The sequence below is a fragment of the Hydra vulgaris genome, chromosome 06 (genome assembly GCF_038396675.1).
Source record: "Hydra vulgaris chromosome 06, alternate assembly HydraT2T_AEP".
Lineage (NCBI taxonomy): Eukaryota > Metazoa > Cnidaria > Hydrozoa > Anthoathecata > Hydridae > Hydra > Hydra vulgaris.
The window spans coordinates 30274712-30294601 of NC_088925.1; the positions used below are offsets into that span (position 1 = coordinate 30274712).

A 19890-nucleotide genomic window follows, 5' to 3' on the forward strand; every position below is an offset into this window, starting at 1 on the left:
TTACGATTTATTAGAAATATTAGGGTTAGGGTAAAAAAGATTATATTCTTTTTCAAATGTTAAATATTCTTTATAATAAACAGTTTGGGTTTAAATCTGGTCATACCACAGAGCATGCAATCACTCATCTTGTTAATGATATATATAAAGCATTTAATGAAGACAAGTATACCCTAGGGGTGTTCATTGATTTAAGTAAAGCTTTTGATACAGTCAATCATCAAATCCTTCTATCAAAACTCAAAAGATATGGTATTATAAATAGTAGTTTGTCCTGGTTTGAAAGTTATTTAACTAATAGGAAGCAGTACATATTATATGATGGAGGAAAAACGGATTATCAAACAAATACCTGTGGTGTCCCTCAAGGATCAATATTAGGACTATTTTTATTTCTTGTTTATATAAACGATTTAAATAAATTCTCTAACATCTTAAGCTCCATTTTGTTTGCTAATGATACCAACTTGTTTAATTCCAGCAAAGATATAAGTTTATTGTTTCAAACGGTAAATAAGGAACTTGAAAAATTAACCCAATGGTTTAAGTCAAACAAACTGTCTTTAAACATTAATAAAACTAAGTACACTTTGTTCCATCGTCTTCATAAAAAAGCATATTTTCCCCCTAAAACTACCGGATCTGTTTATTGATAATAAACTAATAAAAAGAGAACAATTAATAAAGTTTTTAGGCGTGTTATTGAATGAAAATGTAACCTGGAAAGACCTTAAGCAAATGCTGATGGCAATTGAAAATGAATTAAATTTCTTCTAAAATTTTTAATTTTTCACTATGTTTTACTATATTTATATATATTTTTTACTATATTATTTACGAACAATACTAACAATTAATTAACTTGTAATTGAACCTGTCATTTCGAAAAGGGTACAAGTCCATTTACTAAAACTTTTCAAAATCAACAAAAATATGATTTTTATTAAAATAATGTCTACGTTGCTAAAGAAATTAAACATAGAAGTAGATAAATAAAGAACGTATATAACTTATGTATTTTTTGTTTTTTATAAAAAAAACATAAATCATACAGAAATTTTTAATTCAAACTTATAAACTAAATGCTAAAAGTTTTGGACTTATGTCCTTTTTGAAATGACAGGTTCAATTAAATCTTATTGCAGTTTTTCAAACTTTAGATTGTAATTTGTAATTATTGTAATTTTTTTATCTTTTGTTGTGTTTATTAATCTTATAGTTCCACGTATAACTGTTTGTTGACTCTTATTAAAACAACATCAACATAAAGAATTGAGATTAACTCAAATATAATTATTTGTAAATTGAACCAGCTAAAATTATATTTTTTAGTTTATAATTTCTTACTTTACTAACCAATTCTTAAATTTAACTCTTTAAATTACTAAATATTTTGAAAGTTTAAAAGCTAAATATTGTAAAACATTTTATATTTTATTTATTTTTTGCATTTTCTTGGAAAATGTTATTTTTTAATGATGCATTTTTCGGGGCTTAATGATAAGACTAATTTTGTTTTCTTCTAGCCCCAGTCATGTAAATTTTTCTTTTATTAATTACGATTGTAAAATTTTTTTACTAACTGGCAAATACATAACATAAAAAGAAAAAAAAAAAAAATTTTAAACTGAAAGAGTTTTATTACCATAATATAAACAAATATAATATAAACTAATTATAATTTCTTAATAAACTATTGAGTGAATATTTTCAATAAAGCAGTATAAACAAAATTTAGATATAAACTATATATAAATTGAATATCTGCGCTAAAATGGTATACATTTCATGCGGCATAAGAGATATATATTTCATATGGCATAAGAGATATATATTGTGCGGCCGTGGCGCAGTGGTTAGAACGCTTGCTTTATAAGCAGGAGATCCAGGTTCGAAACGAGCTCTGGACATATTTTCGCGTCACGGTAAGGAAGGAGGCGTGAACTTCCTGGTTAAATGCACTTCCGCGGTGCTCTGTGACAAGACCGTTAGGACTTCTTGGGGCACTCAATATATATATATATATATAAAAAAAAAAGATATAAATGATCAGTGACTAGAATTTCCCCCACTTCACTCAATCTTCTATACTGGGCACCTGTCTAACTTTTTTGATCATTGTCTAACTAACTCCAATAAAATTATAGCTTCTTTCTCACTCACGTTTTTACAGCTGTATGTGTTCCTTAAAGTAACTCAGTTCTTTTGGGGTTCAGATACGAAGTTATACAAGGAAACCCTTATCGATAAAAACATACGGAAATAAGTCCTGCCCATTTTTACCACTAAATTATAAGCTTTCTAACTGGACTTTTGTCCTTATGATAATTACTTGCTTAATACTTACTCTAAAATAATTTTTTTTGCATTTTCACTAAGGACTTGACGGCCTGATGTGTTCCAAATAGTGACTAGACTTTTGCTCTATTTGCAAACATTATTAAAAAAAAAAAAATTTTTTTGAATCTTATAAGATTCAAAAAATTAATCTTTACCAAAACCGTACAATAGTAACAACCTTTATTGGTAAGAAACACGACGTTTTTTTTCTAAATTTAGAAAATACAGGAGGGGGCAAGTACCCCCTCTTGCGCGCGCTTATGTAATATATATATATATATATATATATATATATATATATATATATATATATATATATATATATATATATATATATATATATATATATATATATATATATATATATATATATATATATATATATAGCCAATATTGTTGTTATTGGTGACTTTAATGCCCATCACACTGAATGACCTGGTTCTAGTGACTCTGCAAGTGTAAAGGCTCATAAATTTTGCCTTTCTCAATCTCTAACAAAAATAGTCAATTTTTCAAATCATTTTTCAGACAATCTGAAATATCTACCTTCTCTAGTCAACTTATGTCTTGTTTTTGTTCCTAGCTAGAGTTCAGCTTCTCTAAATTCACCCTTAGGTGATTCTGATCACGGTTTAATCTCTTTAAAACTAATATCTCATTCTTCTTTATCATCAGAATCCCCCATCATCGTATCTCTTACGACTACTATAAAGCTGACTGGGACTCTTTATGTGATTTTCTTTGTGATAGCCCTAGGGTAGAAATCTTTTGTTTTCCTGCTGACAAATGTGTTTTTTATGTAACATGTTGGTTTCAGGCTGGCACTGAATCTTTTATTCCCTCTTGACAATTCCAAGTCAAGTCTTACTCTTCTCTATGGTTTTTCTCTCATTATGTTGCTTATATACTTCCATATCTATTGCTAAAACAATTTCCTAGAAAACAGACAGCTGTTTTTTGTTTTTTTTTAGGTGCTCCAAGAAGATCTAACGGTCTTGTCACAGAGTACCATGGAAGTGCATTTAACCAAGAAGTTAATGCCTTCTTTCGTACCGTGACGCGTTAAAAAAAAAAAAAAATCTCACAATTATATAGAATACAAAAAAATATAACCACAGGGTATCATTATTATTAAAAGAACGCGGGAAACTTGCAGAAGACCAGATGGTCTTGTCATCAAGAAACCGCTTGTACTAGTAATATTTTTTGTATTTTCGTTTTACATGTTTCTAGCTTAACAAAATATAATGGTCGTTCATTTTATATTGGATTCAAATATAATAAAATGTAAGATAATAAATAAATGATAAATGCTAGACTTTGTACACATCAATATGTGATTAGGCGTAAATAAAATTATTATTGATTAATATATTTTTTGTATTGATATTTGTTATTAATGTTTTTGGAAATTTCGTTTCAACGCTAATTTTGGTTCTAGTTTCAGTATTAGTTTAGTGTAAATTCATATAATTGTTTATATTTTAAACGAATTATTTTAGTAAGATTTGCAAACAATCTAGACTATCTAATTTTGTCATTATGGCATTTCTGGATATCAGTTTAGTATAGAGATAGGGACCGCGATATGAAATTGTGAAACGCGATTGTTTTGTTTTTCTAAACGGTATTATAAAGTTTCCTACTTCTCGAGTGTCATATTTATTTCTATTACTTTTAAAGAAATCATTTAAGAAATGTGATGGGACAAGCCCGAGTTTACATTTCAGCATAAACAATAAGTTTTGATAAATATTTATTCTACAGACGTTTAGCGCATTAAGGAGTTTTAACAAAGGTTCAGCATGAGTGAATTTATCTTTTTTATAGACAATTCTAACGGCATGTTTTTGATGTCGATAAAGTGATTTCAAATTGGATTTATTGGTACTTGCCCATGCTATATTACCATATGTATAATAGGTCTGTATAAATGAGAAATAAAGATATTTTAGATTTTCTTGGGATAACATTGGTCTAGCTTTGTATAGCACGTCAATGTTTTTTGTTATTTTAGTATTTAAATAGTCAATGTGTGCTTTCCATGAAATATTTTCGTCAATTAGTAAACCTAGAAATTTAGTTGTTGAGGTTCTTTCACTATTTTTGTTTTCTATTTTTAGCAATGGTAATATATTTGGTATTTTTTTTCTTTTTTGGTTGGGATGGAATAAGATAATATTGGTTTTTTCTGTGTTTAAAGATTATTTATTAGATTTTAGGCAGATATTAAGTTTTTCAAGTTCAATATTTGTTGTTTCAAAAAGTTCTTTAAAAGACTGAGATGAATAAAATAAATTAGTATCATCTGCAAACATTGTGACATCAAGTTTGTTTAAGACTTTTGGAAGTTCATTAATGTATATTAGGAGCAATATGGGAACTAGAATGGAACCTTGGGGAACGCCACATTTAATCTTAAGCATTTTTGAGCAGATATTTTCATCAGTATTAACACATTGCTGTCTGTTTAGCAAAAAGTTTTTAAACCGGAGTAATGCAATATTTTTTACGTCATATTTTTCCAATTTTTTGAGCAGGATAGCATGATCAACAGTATCAAATGCTTTCGATAGATCTATAAAGATTCCTAGAACGAATTCTTTATTAACAAGTGAGTTTTTTGCATTTTTGAGTTCTTCATAGCTTAATCCGTCGAAAGTTAGTTCCCTACTTAGATCAGTAAAATAATTTTCAAAGGAGTTATTTGGGATTTAAATTTTAGACGCCATGTTAAGGCCAATATTTGCGAAGAAATTGTTGAATTGTTCGGCAATAGAGTTTTATCGTTGTGTTCTGTTTCATTTATAATAATTCTATCTGATAAAGCTGTTTGTTTTTATTTTTTTTTTCCGATTATTTCTTTCATGATGTTCCATGTTTTTTGGTATTACCAGTTGTTTTTTAAAGTACTTTAGAATTATAAAACTTTTTAGAATGTTTTCTAATTTTTTAAAAAAGATTTTTATATTGTTTATAGGTTATCTTCATTTTTGTTTTTCAAATATTTAACATATAGTATTTGTTTTGTTTTTGAAGATTTTTTGATTCCGCTGGTGATCCATGGAGTTCAAATGTTTTACTTTGATTTCTTTTTCTTTGATTGGAAAATGATTATTATATTGTTTTAGAAAAATATCTGTGAAAGTATTATATTCAGAAAAAAAATTAACCAATCGGATACTCTTTGAATTTTAAAAAATCTATGTTTAAGTCCCGATATAGAACAACTTTTTTTGCTCTTTATTGATTTTGAGAAAAATTTCTTCTATATAATTAGAACTTTTTTTAATATCATCTTCAGGTGGTCTATGACAGGTAGAGACTATAATATTTTCAAACTTGGAGTTGATGATCTCTATTGTAAAGACCTCACTACTTCGAAACGAGCTCTGGACAAATTTTCGCGTCATTGTAAGGAGAGAGGCGTGAACTTCCCGGTTAAATGCACTTCCGCGATGCTCTGTGACAAGACCGTTAGGACTTCTTGGGGCACCTGAAAAATAATGAAAACATAAACTACCGGGATTAGAAATGGAAAGATCTTTTTTCACTTTTATCACTTGATCATTCCGAACATAAATTGCGATCCCTCCTCCTTTTTCGTATGCTTTCCTATCAGAAGATAGTAATTTATAATTGGGAATTTGAAAATTAGAGTTATTTTGGATTGATTCGTCAGAACATCAAATTTCTGTTACGCAAATCATACTGAATAAATGATTGCAATCAATTAGGAAATGTATAAGTTTGTCAAAATTTTTATTTATGCTTCTTATATTTCTGTGAATTACCGTAAAATTATTTTTATAAGCTTCAAGTTCAGTTTTAAAAAGCTCTGTTTCAAAATATCGAGAATTAAAAATTGCGTACCAAAAATTGGAAAAAAATTTGCGTATCAGCGTCATTGAGTATATTATTCGCAGTTTTAAATACAATTAAAGCGCATCATTTCAAAATCTTTTGTTTCATTTTTTATTGCCATTATTTTAGAATGTAAAATTGAAAACGTTTACTCAGTAAAACAAAAGTTGTGTAGCGCTATTTTTTAAAATCTCGTGTAAATATTTTATCGTATTTTAAAATGGCGTATTTACCTTTCATTCTTAGTTTTTTAACTTCTTCCAATAGCATTCTTTGATGATATATTGTTTCTTGAACGAAGTCTTCATTTATGAATAGGCCAGTTCCTTTAAGATAATTTACAGCATTGAGAATTTTGATTTTGTCTTGGAAGTTTAAGAGTTATAAGACTAATGTTCTTAGTTTGCTGTCTTTGAATTGTCGAATGAGCTTTGGATTGTCCAATGAGAAGCGAAGTGGTGGTTGAACGATGAGCTCGTTCAACCACCGGAGCTCATCGTTTTTCAAAACAAAACTGAAAATACAAAGCGAAGTGGCCATTTCAGTTGAATGAAATATTGTATTATAATATTGTAACAATTACTATATAAATATTTGCTTGCATGCATTGGTTTATGCTTTTATAGTCATTTAATATGTAATATACTGATGAAATAAGTGGATCGTCGACTCTAAGGGTTCCAAAGTTGCCCCGAAAAGAACCAACTTTGAGATATTTAGGAAAAGATGAGTTTAAAGATTTTCAACGTGTTGATAAAATAGTTAATCTTGATTCTTTGACAGAACAACATTCTCCGCCAGGCTATACATTTAAAAAAGTTCATGATAGTGTTGTTTATTATAAACTATGTTTTGATGAAAAATCAGGTATGCCAACTGTTTTTGAGTCAATAACTTTAAATAAAGATCTTTATGTTTCATTGTCACATAAAGGCTATCATATTTCTTTACCTGAATGGTTTCGTAGTGGTCATAATTGCAAATTAACAAACTGTAGTATGTTAGTAAATTTTCTTGTCTATATTAGAAATAAAGCCAATGATATGAATTCAATTTTGACAGAGTTAAATGAAATTAGATACTATTCTCTTCAAGGCAGACCTCCATATTCTGCATCCATGATATGTTATGCGCTAATTTTACGTCACTCTTCAGCACAGTTGTATAAGTTATTGTTAGAATACCTTTACCATCTTTTAGTTTACTTAGAAAAATCCAAAGTGGTGATATAAATGCGTATAAAGCTATAACAGTTTTGTTACAAAAACATTGTGTATCAAGTGATTGTGTGCTTCTTGTGGATGAAATGTATCTGCAGAAATCAGCTCAATATCAAAGTGGGAAATATATTGGTTAAGATTCAGAAAGTAATCTTTATAAAGTTATTGTTGTTTTTATGATTGTAGGGCTTCCTTATATTGTGAGATCATCGCCTGAAGTTTGCACAACAGGATCATGGTTGAAAGAAGAAATTGATGAGTGCATTACCTCATTGCACCAATCAGGTTTTAAAGTAAGAGCTATTGTTACAGATAATCATTCTACCAATGTTAATGCATTTTCAGAGTTACATAAATCATATTCTGGAGATGGAAAACTATTTATTTATCATCCATAGAGTTTTAAAAACATATCTATTATATGATATAATCCATTTAATAAAAAATGTTAGGAATAACTTGTTGAATGGAAAAAAATTTGTTTTTCCTTCTTTTTCGTTTGATTTCCTCAGCGACAAAGTTGAAGTTCCAGCTGGTTTTATTACTTAGGATTTGTTTCATAAAGTTTATGAAAAAGACCAATTATTAAATGGAAACTTGAAAAAAGCGAGGAAAATTAATTATCAGGTCACTCATCCTGGAAACAATAAACAAGATGTTTATTGTTTCCAGGATTCACCTTGCATTAGCAATTTTTGATGAAACAACTACAGCTGCGATACTAAGTTATTTTCCTGAAAGAAATGATGCAGCACAATTTTTATCATTGTTTCATAAGTTATTTATCACACTTAATTCAAAGCAGATGTTTAATCCAATTAGCTCGGCAATGCTGCTGTAAAAGGAGATCAAAAAACCCACATTTTATAGAGAAATAGCAAATTGGATTGAAATTTGGTCAACATGTGAATATTTTACTTCAACCAAACAAACTTCTTATGCTCTTATCACAACATTACGTGCAACTGCATCTCTTATTGATGATTTACTTGCTTATTGAAAGCTATACATTTGTTCTTACTTCCAGGTTACAAAGTGATCCTTTTAGAAGTTTGCAGCAGTGAAAAGATTTTAGCAGTAAGAAGTCTTCTAAAGGAAGATATTAATTTCTGGGATGAAAATATTTATCAAACATTTGAATACTCTACATTAGAAAACATTATGCAAGATATTACATTATTGCCTTCAGAGATATTAGAGTGTCAGCTTTCTGAAGATAGCATGGAAGTTGCTGTTACTATATCTGGCTACATTGCTAAAAATTGAAAAAAAGATTTAAATGATCTTGTGGTCAAAAAATGGTTTCTACAGACCAAGATGTTTTAAATAACGAATATCTGAAAATATTATCCAGAGGTGGACTTATATGTCCAAGTCAATCTTTGTCAGATTTTATTTGTCATCTCTTTAGTATTCTAGATATTGTTTCTCCTATTCTAATCAAACATTGCAGTTATTCTTTATCAATTAAAAGTTTTGCAGAAGAAATTTTTAAGATTTATTATAGCAGTGTTGATTTTACATGCGAGAATCAACAAGAATAGGGAATTAAATATGGATCTCGAATTGTTATTAATATTTTTTTATAATGATTTACAAAAAGAAATAACAGATTCTGTAAGAAAAGATCAGGTAAAAGAGTTTTAAAAAAGTTAAAGAACTGATAGTTGATGCTAATAAAAGATTTTTTCTCAAATCCTTAATACATATAAAATGACAAACTTTTGTTTTTATTTCCTCATAAGAGTTGTAAGTAGTCTTTGCAATATGTAAGTTTGTTTTAGTAGCATTTTGATACATAGCTATTTTAAAGCCTATTTCAGTGTTTCATATGTTATTGGAATATACTGAAACAGGGAATCAGTTAGCGAAAAATATTGAATAGCATAATGTAATTACATGATGATAATCTCAAGTATTCTTCGACCATCTTAATAAAATAAACATTTGCCGTAAAAAAACTGGCCTATTAATTTTTTACGGAAAATGCAACAAATCAGGCCGTATAACAACGGTAGGTCATGCATTACCTAAAGACAAAGCTGAATTGTTTGCTAAGAACTTTTCATCAATATTATCTCTTGGTTCTACTAGTTGCGTTTTACCGGATACATCCGACAAACAGGTTGATCCATTATTTGACATTTGTATAACTCCAGTTTCTGTATCTAAATTTATTTCCTACTTAGGCTCTTCTACAGCTTATGGTCCGGACAACATACCTTTTGCAGTTTTGCAGAAGTTTTCTCCATAGTTGTTGTCTATACTTTCAAAACTATTTAACAAGTGCTTATCAGTGTCTTGGTTCTCAGTCGACTGGAAAGCGACATCCGTTATCCCCGTTCCCAAATGCTCCGAAGAGCGATCTGAATTGTCTAACTACCGTCCCATTAGACTTCTTACTATAACAAGCAAGTTTTTTGATTCTTTAATCAACAAACATAATCTCTTATCTTAAATCTAATAACTTAAATCTAATAACTTAACTCCGATCATCAATATGGTTCTCAATCTTCTTGTTCTACTGTTGTTTTGTTAACGGTAATAACTGATAGGTTTTATCGTGCATTAAGTAGATGTGGAGAGGTTAAGACTAACGCTCTCAACATTTCTAAAGCCTTTAATAAAGTTTGGTATGCTGGTCTTCTCCAAAAGCTCTCTTTGTACGGTGTATTAGGTAACATGTCTAAGATTATTAAATCTTGTTTAAGTAGGAGTTCCTAGGCCCTGTGTTGATTTTAAAATTCTGGCAAAGGCCAGTAAACAGTTTCTTTAGGCCTTTTGACCAAAATACAAGTACAAAACTGTTTAAAATGCCAAATCAAGAAAAAACTCATAATTACAACAGAAAAACTGTCTGTTTTCTTAGTTTGAAAAAAGCCAGCAGGCAACTGACTGACTTTATAATTAAACGTTGTCAAGAAATTTTTGTTCAAGTTATCAACTTTGAAGATCAAAGAGTCCCAATTAGTATCTGCAAAAACTGTCGAGTAGGCCTTAGAAAAAGAGACAATGGTGAAGATATTCAACTTCCCTCACTGCCTGAATACTAAAACATAAAGATTCTTCCTGCAACAAGAGAACCACTATGTGATTGCATGATTTTTTATGTGGGAAGAGCCAGGTTTAGAAACCTTGAGCTGATTGGAACAATAAACACAACCAGTCAGCCAAAAGAACTCCCAGTTGTTCAGAAACATAAAGCAGCATGCTTTTTGCTGATTGGAAGAGGGATTCCACATAATTGTACATAAGGAATAACAGAACTTGCTTAAACACAAAAGACATAAAAGCATCAGAGAGAGTAGCTGCTTCTGTTATAGCTAACAAGGTCCCTTCACCCCATGGTACTGTGCGTCTTAGTCAAGGAATAGGAAGACATCTTCCAGTTACTCCAGGTGTAAATTGTTTTCTTTTAGTCATATATGCTTTATATGCTTTTTGTTTTAGTGACTCTTTTATTACAACATGAAAACTTTATAATGTATGAGAAATTGTGTTATGTTGATGTAAACTTTTTTTCCAGGGCCATCAAGACAAAGAAAACTTTTTTTCTGCAGAGAAATCCACTTTGACTGCTCAAAACCTTATACAAGTTCAATACCAGACTGGGCTTTCAAATACTTAACAATGTAGCAAGTAGTTGAAAAAAACTTCAAAGAAAATTTTGAGTCTCTTGGAAAGCATCTTTCTGACTTGTTTGTCACCTCAGAAATTTCAGACACATCCAAATTTTTTTGGAAAAGAGGTTCGAATTAAAAGTCATTTCGTGACACAGTCGCAGTAAAAAGTCATAACAATCGTATTTATAATGTGATTGTATATTTAAATTGTATATTTTGGAGCTTTATAATTTAGTTTTGACTCAGGACCCCGAGCCAGCTTGGAGTGGCCCTGGAGAGTAAACAAAAACTAGGTAATAGTTATAATAGCACTTACTATTGTTATTAAATGAACAAACAAAAACTAAAAATTGAAAAGTTAATTGAATGAAAAAATATAAGGATTTTAGTTGGAAGTTGATTAGTAGGAAGTCTATAGTTGATTAAATCGACTATTCGATTTTTCAAAGTCGATTAATTTTGATTTTAGACTAATAGACATTTTTATCAATTTAGTCGAAGTCTAAATCGATTTAAAAATGTAATGTTTTCAAACAGTTACAAAAACTGTTGGTTTGCTATTGAATTTTGCAACCTGTCTCTAAATATGACGTTTCCTGTTTTTGATTTGCACAACACATTTCTTTAAAATTGGGGTTACCCTTGAGCGATTTAAGCTCCTTTCGCAAACCAATATTATCTTTTTTTTTAGTTACTTTTTATTTCAACGAATATTCAAAAGAATATATAAGAATATATTAAGAATATAAGAACCCGAATAAGTGACAGAGCGACGAATCTTATTAAGATCTGTGAGATATTTCTTATCTTATATAAATTAGTAAGAACTTATTAGTATCTTAATAAGTTTTGTCAGAAATATTTCTTTGAATGACTTGTTAAGATCTTATTAAGATCTTACTAAGATCTTATTAAGAAATAAATGAAGGAAAAAACTACAAAACTTATAAAGATCTTAAAAGATCTTGCTAAGATTTTAATAAGAAATGAATGCGAGGAAAAACTACAAATTTTATAAATATCTTAACAAGATCTTGCTAAGATCTTAGTAAGATTTAGATTAAGTTACATTTTCTTAAAATATCTTTAGGTCGTCGGTTATTTATTTTGCGCCAATTTTTTAAGTGTTTTCGGAGATGACCAAGAGAGTTTTTTTTTACATTTTTTACTTGAGTTTGTTTTTACTTTTTTTGCAAATAATATATCTAGTCTAAGGTTATATGTACCTTTAAAAAAAAAAATTACTTCATTTCATTTAACGGATAAACTATATATCCTAATCAATAATCAATATCTTTCTATTTTAATTTATATATATATATATATATATATATATATATATATATATATTTATATGTTTAAATATATATATATTTATATGTATAAATATATATATATATATATATATATATATATATATATATATATATATATATATATATATATATATATATATATATGTATATATAAATATATTATTCAAAAAAGAAAATAATGCCTAAAAAAGTGAAAATTAAATATATCTTTTATATATATATATATATATATATATATATATATATATATATATATATATATATATATATATATATATAATATGTTGTATATAATAATATATAAGTTATAATTAATTTTTGCCAAAAATGATGATTTACTCTGAAACTACTAGTGATTCTTCAAGTGATGATGAATTAGAATTATCCACTTTTACTGGATCTGAAACAGGTTTAAATTGTCTAAACTCATTTAATAATTACATTGATGGACAAACATGTGATGTTGAATCTTCATTTGAGGTTTTACCACGTTCTTCAACACCTGTAATAAATCATTTTATAATTGATTACGATTCAAGTAATACTAGCTCTGCAAGCGTTTAAAGTTCTGATATTAGCTCTGTTATTTATGGAACAAGCATATCAAAAGGGTGCTATATTTCAAAGTTAAATAACCTTGGTAGAGTAAGTAATAAATGTTTATATGGTGCAATAAACTAAATATATTTACTGGGTGTTAGCCAGGAATATATATTAAACAGCGTTTTTGCAATATTTGGAATATTTACTGTTATTGTTCTACAGAAAATTAGAAATTCATTGAATTTTGGGAATTTAAAACCATTGCCATTGTGCTAGCTAACACCCTTATTTAGTATACCATATAGTATATGCAATAAATTAATATTTTGTTGATACTAATACAGAGTGTCAGATCAGGGAAAGGACAGTTAATTCAGATTTCTGCAATTTAGGGATATTGGGTAGAATTTTCCCTGATTTATAAAATAAATGAGGGGGGGGGGGGGTATTTTTGTATGACCCTGGGTCATAAAAGATACCTGATCCTGCCCCCATTTATTTTGCTACATATATGCTGTTTCTGCTTTAAAAAATACACTTTATCTTAATCTGTGACTGGTTGAACTAAAATTACTATTAATTTTTATTACTACTAAAACTACTTTATATTATTCTTAAGTACATTATTAAATTATTATCTTTATGTTATATGTGATGTATAAAACCATATATCTTTATTAAGTATAGTTTTTGTTTGTAAAATATGAAAGTTAATTCTATAGTAACTATAGCTAAACTTAAAACTGTTTTCTACTGTTTTTAGGATCACAGTTTAAGTAAAGAAGTGGTTGCAAGTGTTAATAATTTATTTAAAGGAATATTTCCCACTGCAAATTTTCCAACTAACTATGCTTTACAAAATTATTACAATGATTATAAAAAGAATATTTTGATGTCTAAGGAAGGTAACCATTTTAGTTATGTTATCCTTGATATGAAGCAACAACTGAAAACAATTCTTCAGAAAAATTGGCATCTATTGTCAAGTTATTTATCTTCAAAGCATGGAAACAAGGAAAGCAGCAGCAAAATTGATCTTTGTGTAAATATTGATGGTGGTGCAGTTGACAACTCTTCACAACTGTCCATGTGGCCTATCTTGGGCTCAATAAAGCAACTTCCACAAAAAATCAGAAGTAGCTATAAGAATATGATATCAGCTGGTATATGGGTTGGAAAATCAAAGTACAATTTTAAAACAGATAGTTCTAATTATTTGAAGACATTTGTGAACAAATTTCTTACTGAAATAGAATTTCGAGGAGTAATAATGAAAGTAAATTTTTTGTATTTAATTGCTGATTTACCTGCTAAAGTTAATACTTTGCATATGGTGCAATATAATGGTTATTTTGGCTGTACTGTGTGTCAAATTCCAGGTGTTCATAAAAATTACAGACACCTGTATATCAGTGACAGTAAATATGAACTGAGAACAGATGAAAGTCACCAACAAGATATATTAAGTAAAACTAATGGGGTAACTGGTTTATCTGTCTTACATAAGTTAATGAAAATTCCAACAGGTGCACCAATAGACTATGTGCATAATGTTTGCTTAGGTTCAGTTAGATCATTATACTTTTATTGGAAGGCATTTCAAATGCTTAAGGAGACTGACATAAATAAAATGAGTCAAATTCATTTATCCTTTTTGAGTCCGAGCTCAATAAACAGGCCTCCACAGTCATTTAAAGAGGCTAAAGATTGGAAAGCATCACAGTGGAAATTTTTCCTCTTGTACTCTGGGCGGATTGTATTAGTTGGTTTTCTCCCAGCTAAAAGCTACCTTAATTTTTTATATTTATCAAATGGTGTAAAAATTTGTCTGGAATCCACTAATGTAGAGCATCTTGAAAATGCTAAGTTTCTATTAAAATATTATCATAAATATTTGTCTTCATTTTTGGAAAATTGTTACACTATAAACAACCACTTACTTTTACATTTGCCGGACCAAGTTAAGAAATATGGTATTTTATCAGAGACCCCAGCATTTAGCTTTGAATCGGCCATGGGCAAACTGCGCAGACTGATAAGTGGTCCAAGAAACATTGTTAGTGAAGTAGTCCGAAAATTTATACAGAAGCAAAGTGTTGAGAAATTGAAATCAAATATAGATTCTAGTGTAAACAGTAGCATAAATTCCTTGGGAAAATCTTTTATAACTGAAGTTTCCACAAATTCTTATGCTAGAATAATTATTATTGGCAAAGAGTTTAACTCCACAATGTATGATAGAAATGGAAAACGTTCATCGATGCATTATGCTCAATTGAGCAATAATGATCATGTTGTATGCAGTTTTTTTTATTTTGATGGTATATATTGGATCGCAGCTGTAAATGAGCTTATTAATGGTACTGACTTTAGTGATTTTTATGAATCAACATTTAACCATACTGCTCACATTAAATTATATAGTGGAAAGTCATTAGAAACGAAATATGTCAAGTGTGAGAATGTAAAAAATAATTGCGTTGTTTTAGAGAATTGTGATATGATTTATGTCATTAATTATTTATCTGAGTTTGAGCATGACTAAGTTTTTGAACATTGTTAAATATATATAACTGTTTTAACAAATATTTGTGTTATTTTATATTAAACAGAGTTTTTCATATTATTAAATGTTAATACAAATACTATACTTATAATAAATTATTTTTCCTACAATTTTAAATTCTTATAATAAATTCATGTATTTAGTTTATTGATAATGGAGAAGAGATTGGTAAGAAGCAATTGCAATAAGCAGCTCATGAATTGTAATGGTAAGTTATTGCTATTTTTTTATAAAGAACAGCAATATTCTATTATTTCAAGCAACTCAAATATTATTTCAACTGGTTCTGTAATTAAACCTGGTAGCACCATTCAGGTAAAATATAACAATCAATTTTATGATTCAATAGTTATTGCCATTGGAGATGAAAACTTTGTCAACTCGAAAAAGGAACACCTTGAAGAAAAATTTGCTGGAAATGAGTGTGCATGCCCTAAGTTTCCTTAACGAGGAAGAAAATATTCAGCTTCCCAATAAGCAGGTGTGATTATTGACTTTAATTAAAGTTAAAGTTCTGTCCAGGTCACTATTTATATATACTTTTTTCTTTCAGATTTATACACATGTAGCAACACCCACACATAGTTCTGCAGAGGGTGTTTATGATGTAATTCTAAATAAAAGAAGAAGGACTGATTCACATATTGAGGAAATTCCTGATGATTCAGTGGTGAGAAAGCTGTAGTTTTCGATAATGTTATAAATAGGTGTTAAATGCCATATAATAACTTGCTCTAATTTAATGAAGTTTTATTTAAATTTGATTTGTTTTAGGAATATGATGAAAATGTTGTTCCAGAACTTAAACTTGTAAATGTCCTTGAAAATTTAAATAAAACTTAAATATGACAAAATCGGTTGATAATCTTGCGGCAGAGCAAGCAAAAACAAGATCTTTACTCAAAAGCGTAAGATTTACAATAATTATTTTCATTTATTCAGTACATCATAAAATGTATGCTTTATAGTATGTATGATATATAGTATACAGGTTTTGTTTAAGATTTAGTTCTTATATTTAATTTTAGTTGTTTAAGGAAAAGAACATTGGGCATACTGCAACAACTTGTGGAAGCATAGAACCAGTTGGAAGCATAGAACCAATTGTAAGTGACTAATTATTGAATTATTTGAAGAATACAGGGCCTGACCCACAGTTGTTCATTTTTTTTTTTACTTTGAAAGAAAATCAAACACTGGGTTTAAAAATGCACAAATTTGTGGTTTGAACATCTATGGTTTTCCTTGTGTAGTCTTTGCCACTTCTAAGGAGTTATATATTGAGTAGACATAATAATAATGATACATAATAGATTATAGTTTAATAATAGATAACAGTTACATAATAATAATAATAATAGTAATTTAATTTTTTTTTTACTATAGATACATGAGGGAGTTAATCTATGCTCCATTGTTGAGAATGAGCCACCCAAATATGGCATAAATTTGGCATCAAAATTAATTAGTTTGGAAAACTTGAAGATGTATATAATTAATCCAAAAAGAAACTATACTGGGGAAAATGCATAATTGAAAATGTATAAATAGCCTGCAAAATTTGAAGGATTTCAGGCATGAGAAAAAAAAGAATGAATTTTATTTTTTAAATAGAACTTGCCAAATGTAAATTTTCAAAATTTATCCAAAAGTAATTACAATAACTAAATGATGAACTTATATCGAACAAATACTATTTATTTTTTACATATATTTAGTTTAGCATGCCAATACTTTATGAGATTCAAGTCGGCAGTTGTATGGTGTCCTAAAGCAAAGATAGGTTGGCTTTTGCTGCTGAATTCTTGTAATAATATTATGTATTTATTTCAATATATATGTGGAAGCAAATAATGACAAGCAGGTTCAACAAGCCACTAATAATTTTTAGGGATAAGTTGAGCAACACCAACGTTCTACTTAAACTACTTATATAATTATATAATAAAATATATATTATGGAATGTGAAGTAAGATAAAAAGGACTACTTTATGTTTTGCACAAATTTAACCAATTTTTGACGATTTGACAGTAAGAAAGCTGTAAAAAATTTTTAAATGCTTAAATATGTCCTAATGTAATATAGTATGTCTAATATAATGCAATTTTCAGTTAAATTTAATATGTTTTCAGAAATGACGAACATGATGATCACACAACAAAAACTTGTTAATGGTTGCAAAAACAAAAATTCAAGTATGTTATTTGTGGCAAAATAACTAATGATGCCAAATCTTGCGGATGAGTTAGCAAAAACAAGCTATTTAATAAAAGTGTAAGATTTTAAATGTTTAATTGTAATATATTAGAATGTAATATATTAGAATAAAATATAGTATATGCGTTGCTAATAATAATATTATACAGACTGGTTAAGATTTATTTATTATGTTGAATTTTAGTTGTTTAAGGAAAAGTACGTACCCCAATAATTTCCCATATTGTAACAACTGTGAAATCAATTTAAAATAATTAGTTTCAATATTTTAAAAAATTATGCAGTATTTCGTTTTCAGAATATGTATAAAGATTTTGTGGAAGTTATTATAGGGTGTCGGCCAGATCAAGGGAAATCAGGGAATTCAGGTTTCTGCAAAAAAATCAGGGAATAATCAGGAAAATCGGGTTCAATTTTGAAAAAATCAGGGGGAAATCAGAAATGTGGCAAACTTACATGACGTATGGCAGTTTTATATCATACGCATAATGTTATTATGTTATTCAGCAGTTTTATATCATACGCATAATGTTATTAATGTTATTCAGCAGATTTTTGTTATGGCCTTCTATTGATAATTTGAATGTTGCTTGTAATTATATTTATATATATTTGCACTAAAGCATTTTTCCGAAAGAATTTAAATGGATTTTCTCTGAAGTTTGTTTTCCTAAGAAAACAACATTTTCCCTACCTTGGAACACTGGGAGAAGAATATAAATAGTTGTAAGAAATTAATTATTATATTTATTTGAAGACTACAGGGAAAAACCCTCATTAGTTCATGTTTTTAATTTTAATAAAAATAGCTTTTTTTATCTGATGAATTTAGTCTTATATGTTATATATGACTGTTAGTTGTTTTCTGTACGCCATCATATTCAAACGTCTCAGTTATGTATAGTTTTTTTTTTATAATGTCAGTAATAGTAATAAAAGTAATAGTTAAACACCAGTGCATGATGGATGCATATACACAAATTAATGCCACTGGGTGCACAAACATGTGAAACTGTTGTTTTTACTGCATAGTCTTCAACAGTGCTAAAGAGTTTTACTCTTTAGTGTTATTCTTAGTCTTGAGTAATAACTTCTTTTATTTTTTTAAATTAACTTTAAAATTGATAACAGTTAGTTAAAAATAAAAATAATAATTTTTCTTCTTTAAACTATAGATTCAGGAGGGTGTTCATATATGCATCATTGTTGGAATGAAATAGATTCAGGAGGGTGTTGATCTATTGCATCATTGTTGTCAGGAGGGTGTTGATCTATATGCATCATTGTTGGAAACGAATAAAACAATATTAATTTGGCATAAAATGGCTTGGTGCAGAAAATTTAAAACTTTACAAAGTCGATCCAAAGATAAATTATATTGGTAAAACACTAGAAAAAGCTACCCTAAACAATTTTGTGTAGACGCAACGCAATTGTAAAACGCTTTAGTGAACATATATAATTGTAAAGCGCTTTAGTGAAGTGGCTTTTGACACAGCTGTAAACGGTATCAATGAGATGGAACTTGATTTAAAACAGAAGTATTTAAACAGTTAAACTGCGCGCAGTTTTATATTGCATAGTTTTATCACTTATAAAAAAGTTGACTTTCGTTATTTGTGTTTGAGGTTTTAAAATACAATTTTCTCATTTAAAGTGTCTATGCATTATGGAATAGTCTTGCATAATTATGCAAATCACTTAAGTGATTTGTTGTATTAAGTATTATATGTATATGTATTACATATTCTGTTAACATGAGCAATGTTGTATTTATAATGTATTTTTATGTTGTTATTTATTGTGATTATAAATTTGTTTTTAGAAAAAATTTATTAAAGTACTTAATTGTTTTATTAATTTATTAATTCTCTACGCGAAAGTGGAATTTTGTAGGATCGGAATAAATACAAAATAATCTTATAAGATCTTACAAATCTCACTACGAATTCTTACTATAAATTGAAATCTTACTAAGAAATTAAGATTAATCTTACTAATCTTATTAAGATCTTTCGTATCTTACAAATCTTGCTAAGAAATCGCACGAAAACTTACAAATCTTAATAAGATCTTACTAGTTTTCTTGCACGTGTTGCAAGTCTTACTAATCTTACTAAGATTCTTATTAGGAAATCTTATTAAGATTTGCAAGATTCGTCGCTCTGGGAATATATATATATATATATATATTACGGG

At 28.4% G+C, this 19890-nt stretch overlaps 1 protein-coding gene across 3 annotated transcripts; it reads left to right on the plus strand.

Moving 5' to 3' along the window:
• Positions 1 to 9413: 9413 nt before the first annotated feature.
• LOC136081768 (uncharacterized) lies at positions 9414 to 19533 on the plus strand. Of its 3 annotated transcripts, XR_010639089.1 has the most exons (8): positions 9415 to 9549; positions 15616 to 15680; positions 15822 to 15953; positions 16026 to 16142; positions 16247 to 16380; positions 16501 to 16578; positions 17607 to 17748; positions 18867 to 19533. XR_010639089.1 is itself a non-coding variant. In XM_065799824.1 (7 exons), the coding sequence occupies exons 5-7, from the start codon at positions 16318 to 16320 to the stop codon at positions 17003 to 17005; spliced, it is 288 nt and encodes a 95-aa protein (XP_065655896.1). In that variant the 5' UTR covers positions 9414 to 9549; positions 15616 to 15680; positions 15822 to 15953; positions 16026 to 16142; positions 16247 to 16317; the 3' UTR covers positions 17006 to 17600. The 3 variants fall into 3 exon arrangements, 1 of the variants encoding a protein (XP_065655896.1); XM_065799824.1 differs by lacking the exons at positions 17607 to 17748; positions 18867 to 19533 and adding an exon at positions 16859 to 17600 and having other exon boundaries at positions 9414 to 9549; XR_010639090.1 differs by lacking the exons at positions 17607 to 17748; positions 18867 to 19533 and adding an exon at positions 16859 to 17600.
• The last annotated feature ends 357 nt before the right edge of the window (positions 19534 to 19890 follow it).

Bases quoted from the DNA above. Each gene is read 5' to 3' on its own strand.
- LOC136081768 (XM_065799824.1), top strand. From the start codon at position 16,318: ATGACAAAATCGGTTGATAATCTTGCGGCAGAGCAAGCAAAAACAAGA. The intron at 16,381-16,500 runs GTAAGATTTACA...ATTTAATTTTAG, and splicing joins CAAGATCTTTACTCAAAAGC to TTGTTTAAGGAAAAGAACAT. The intron at 16,579-16,858 runs GTAAGTGACTAA...TTTTTACTATAG, and splicing joins TTGGAAGCATAGAACCAATT to ATACATGAGGGAGTTAATCT.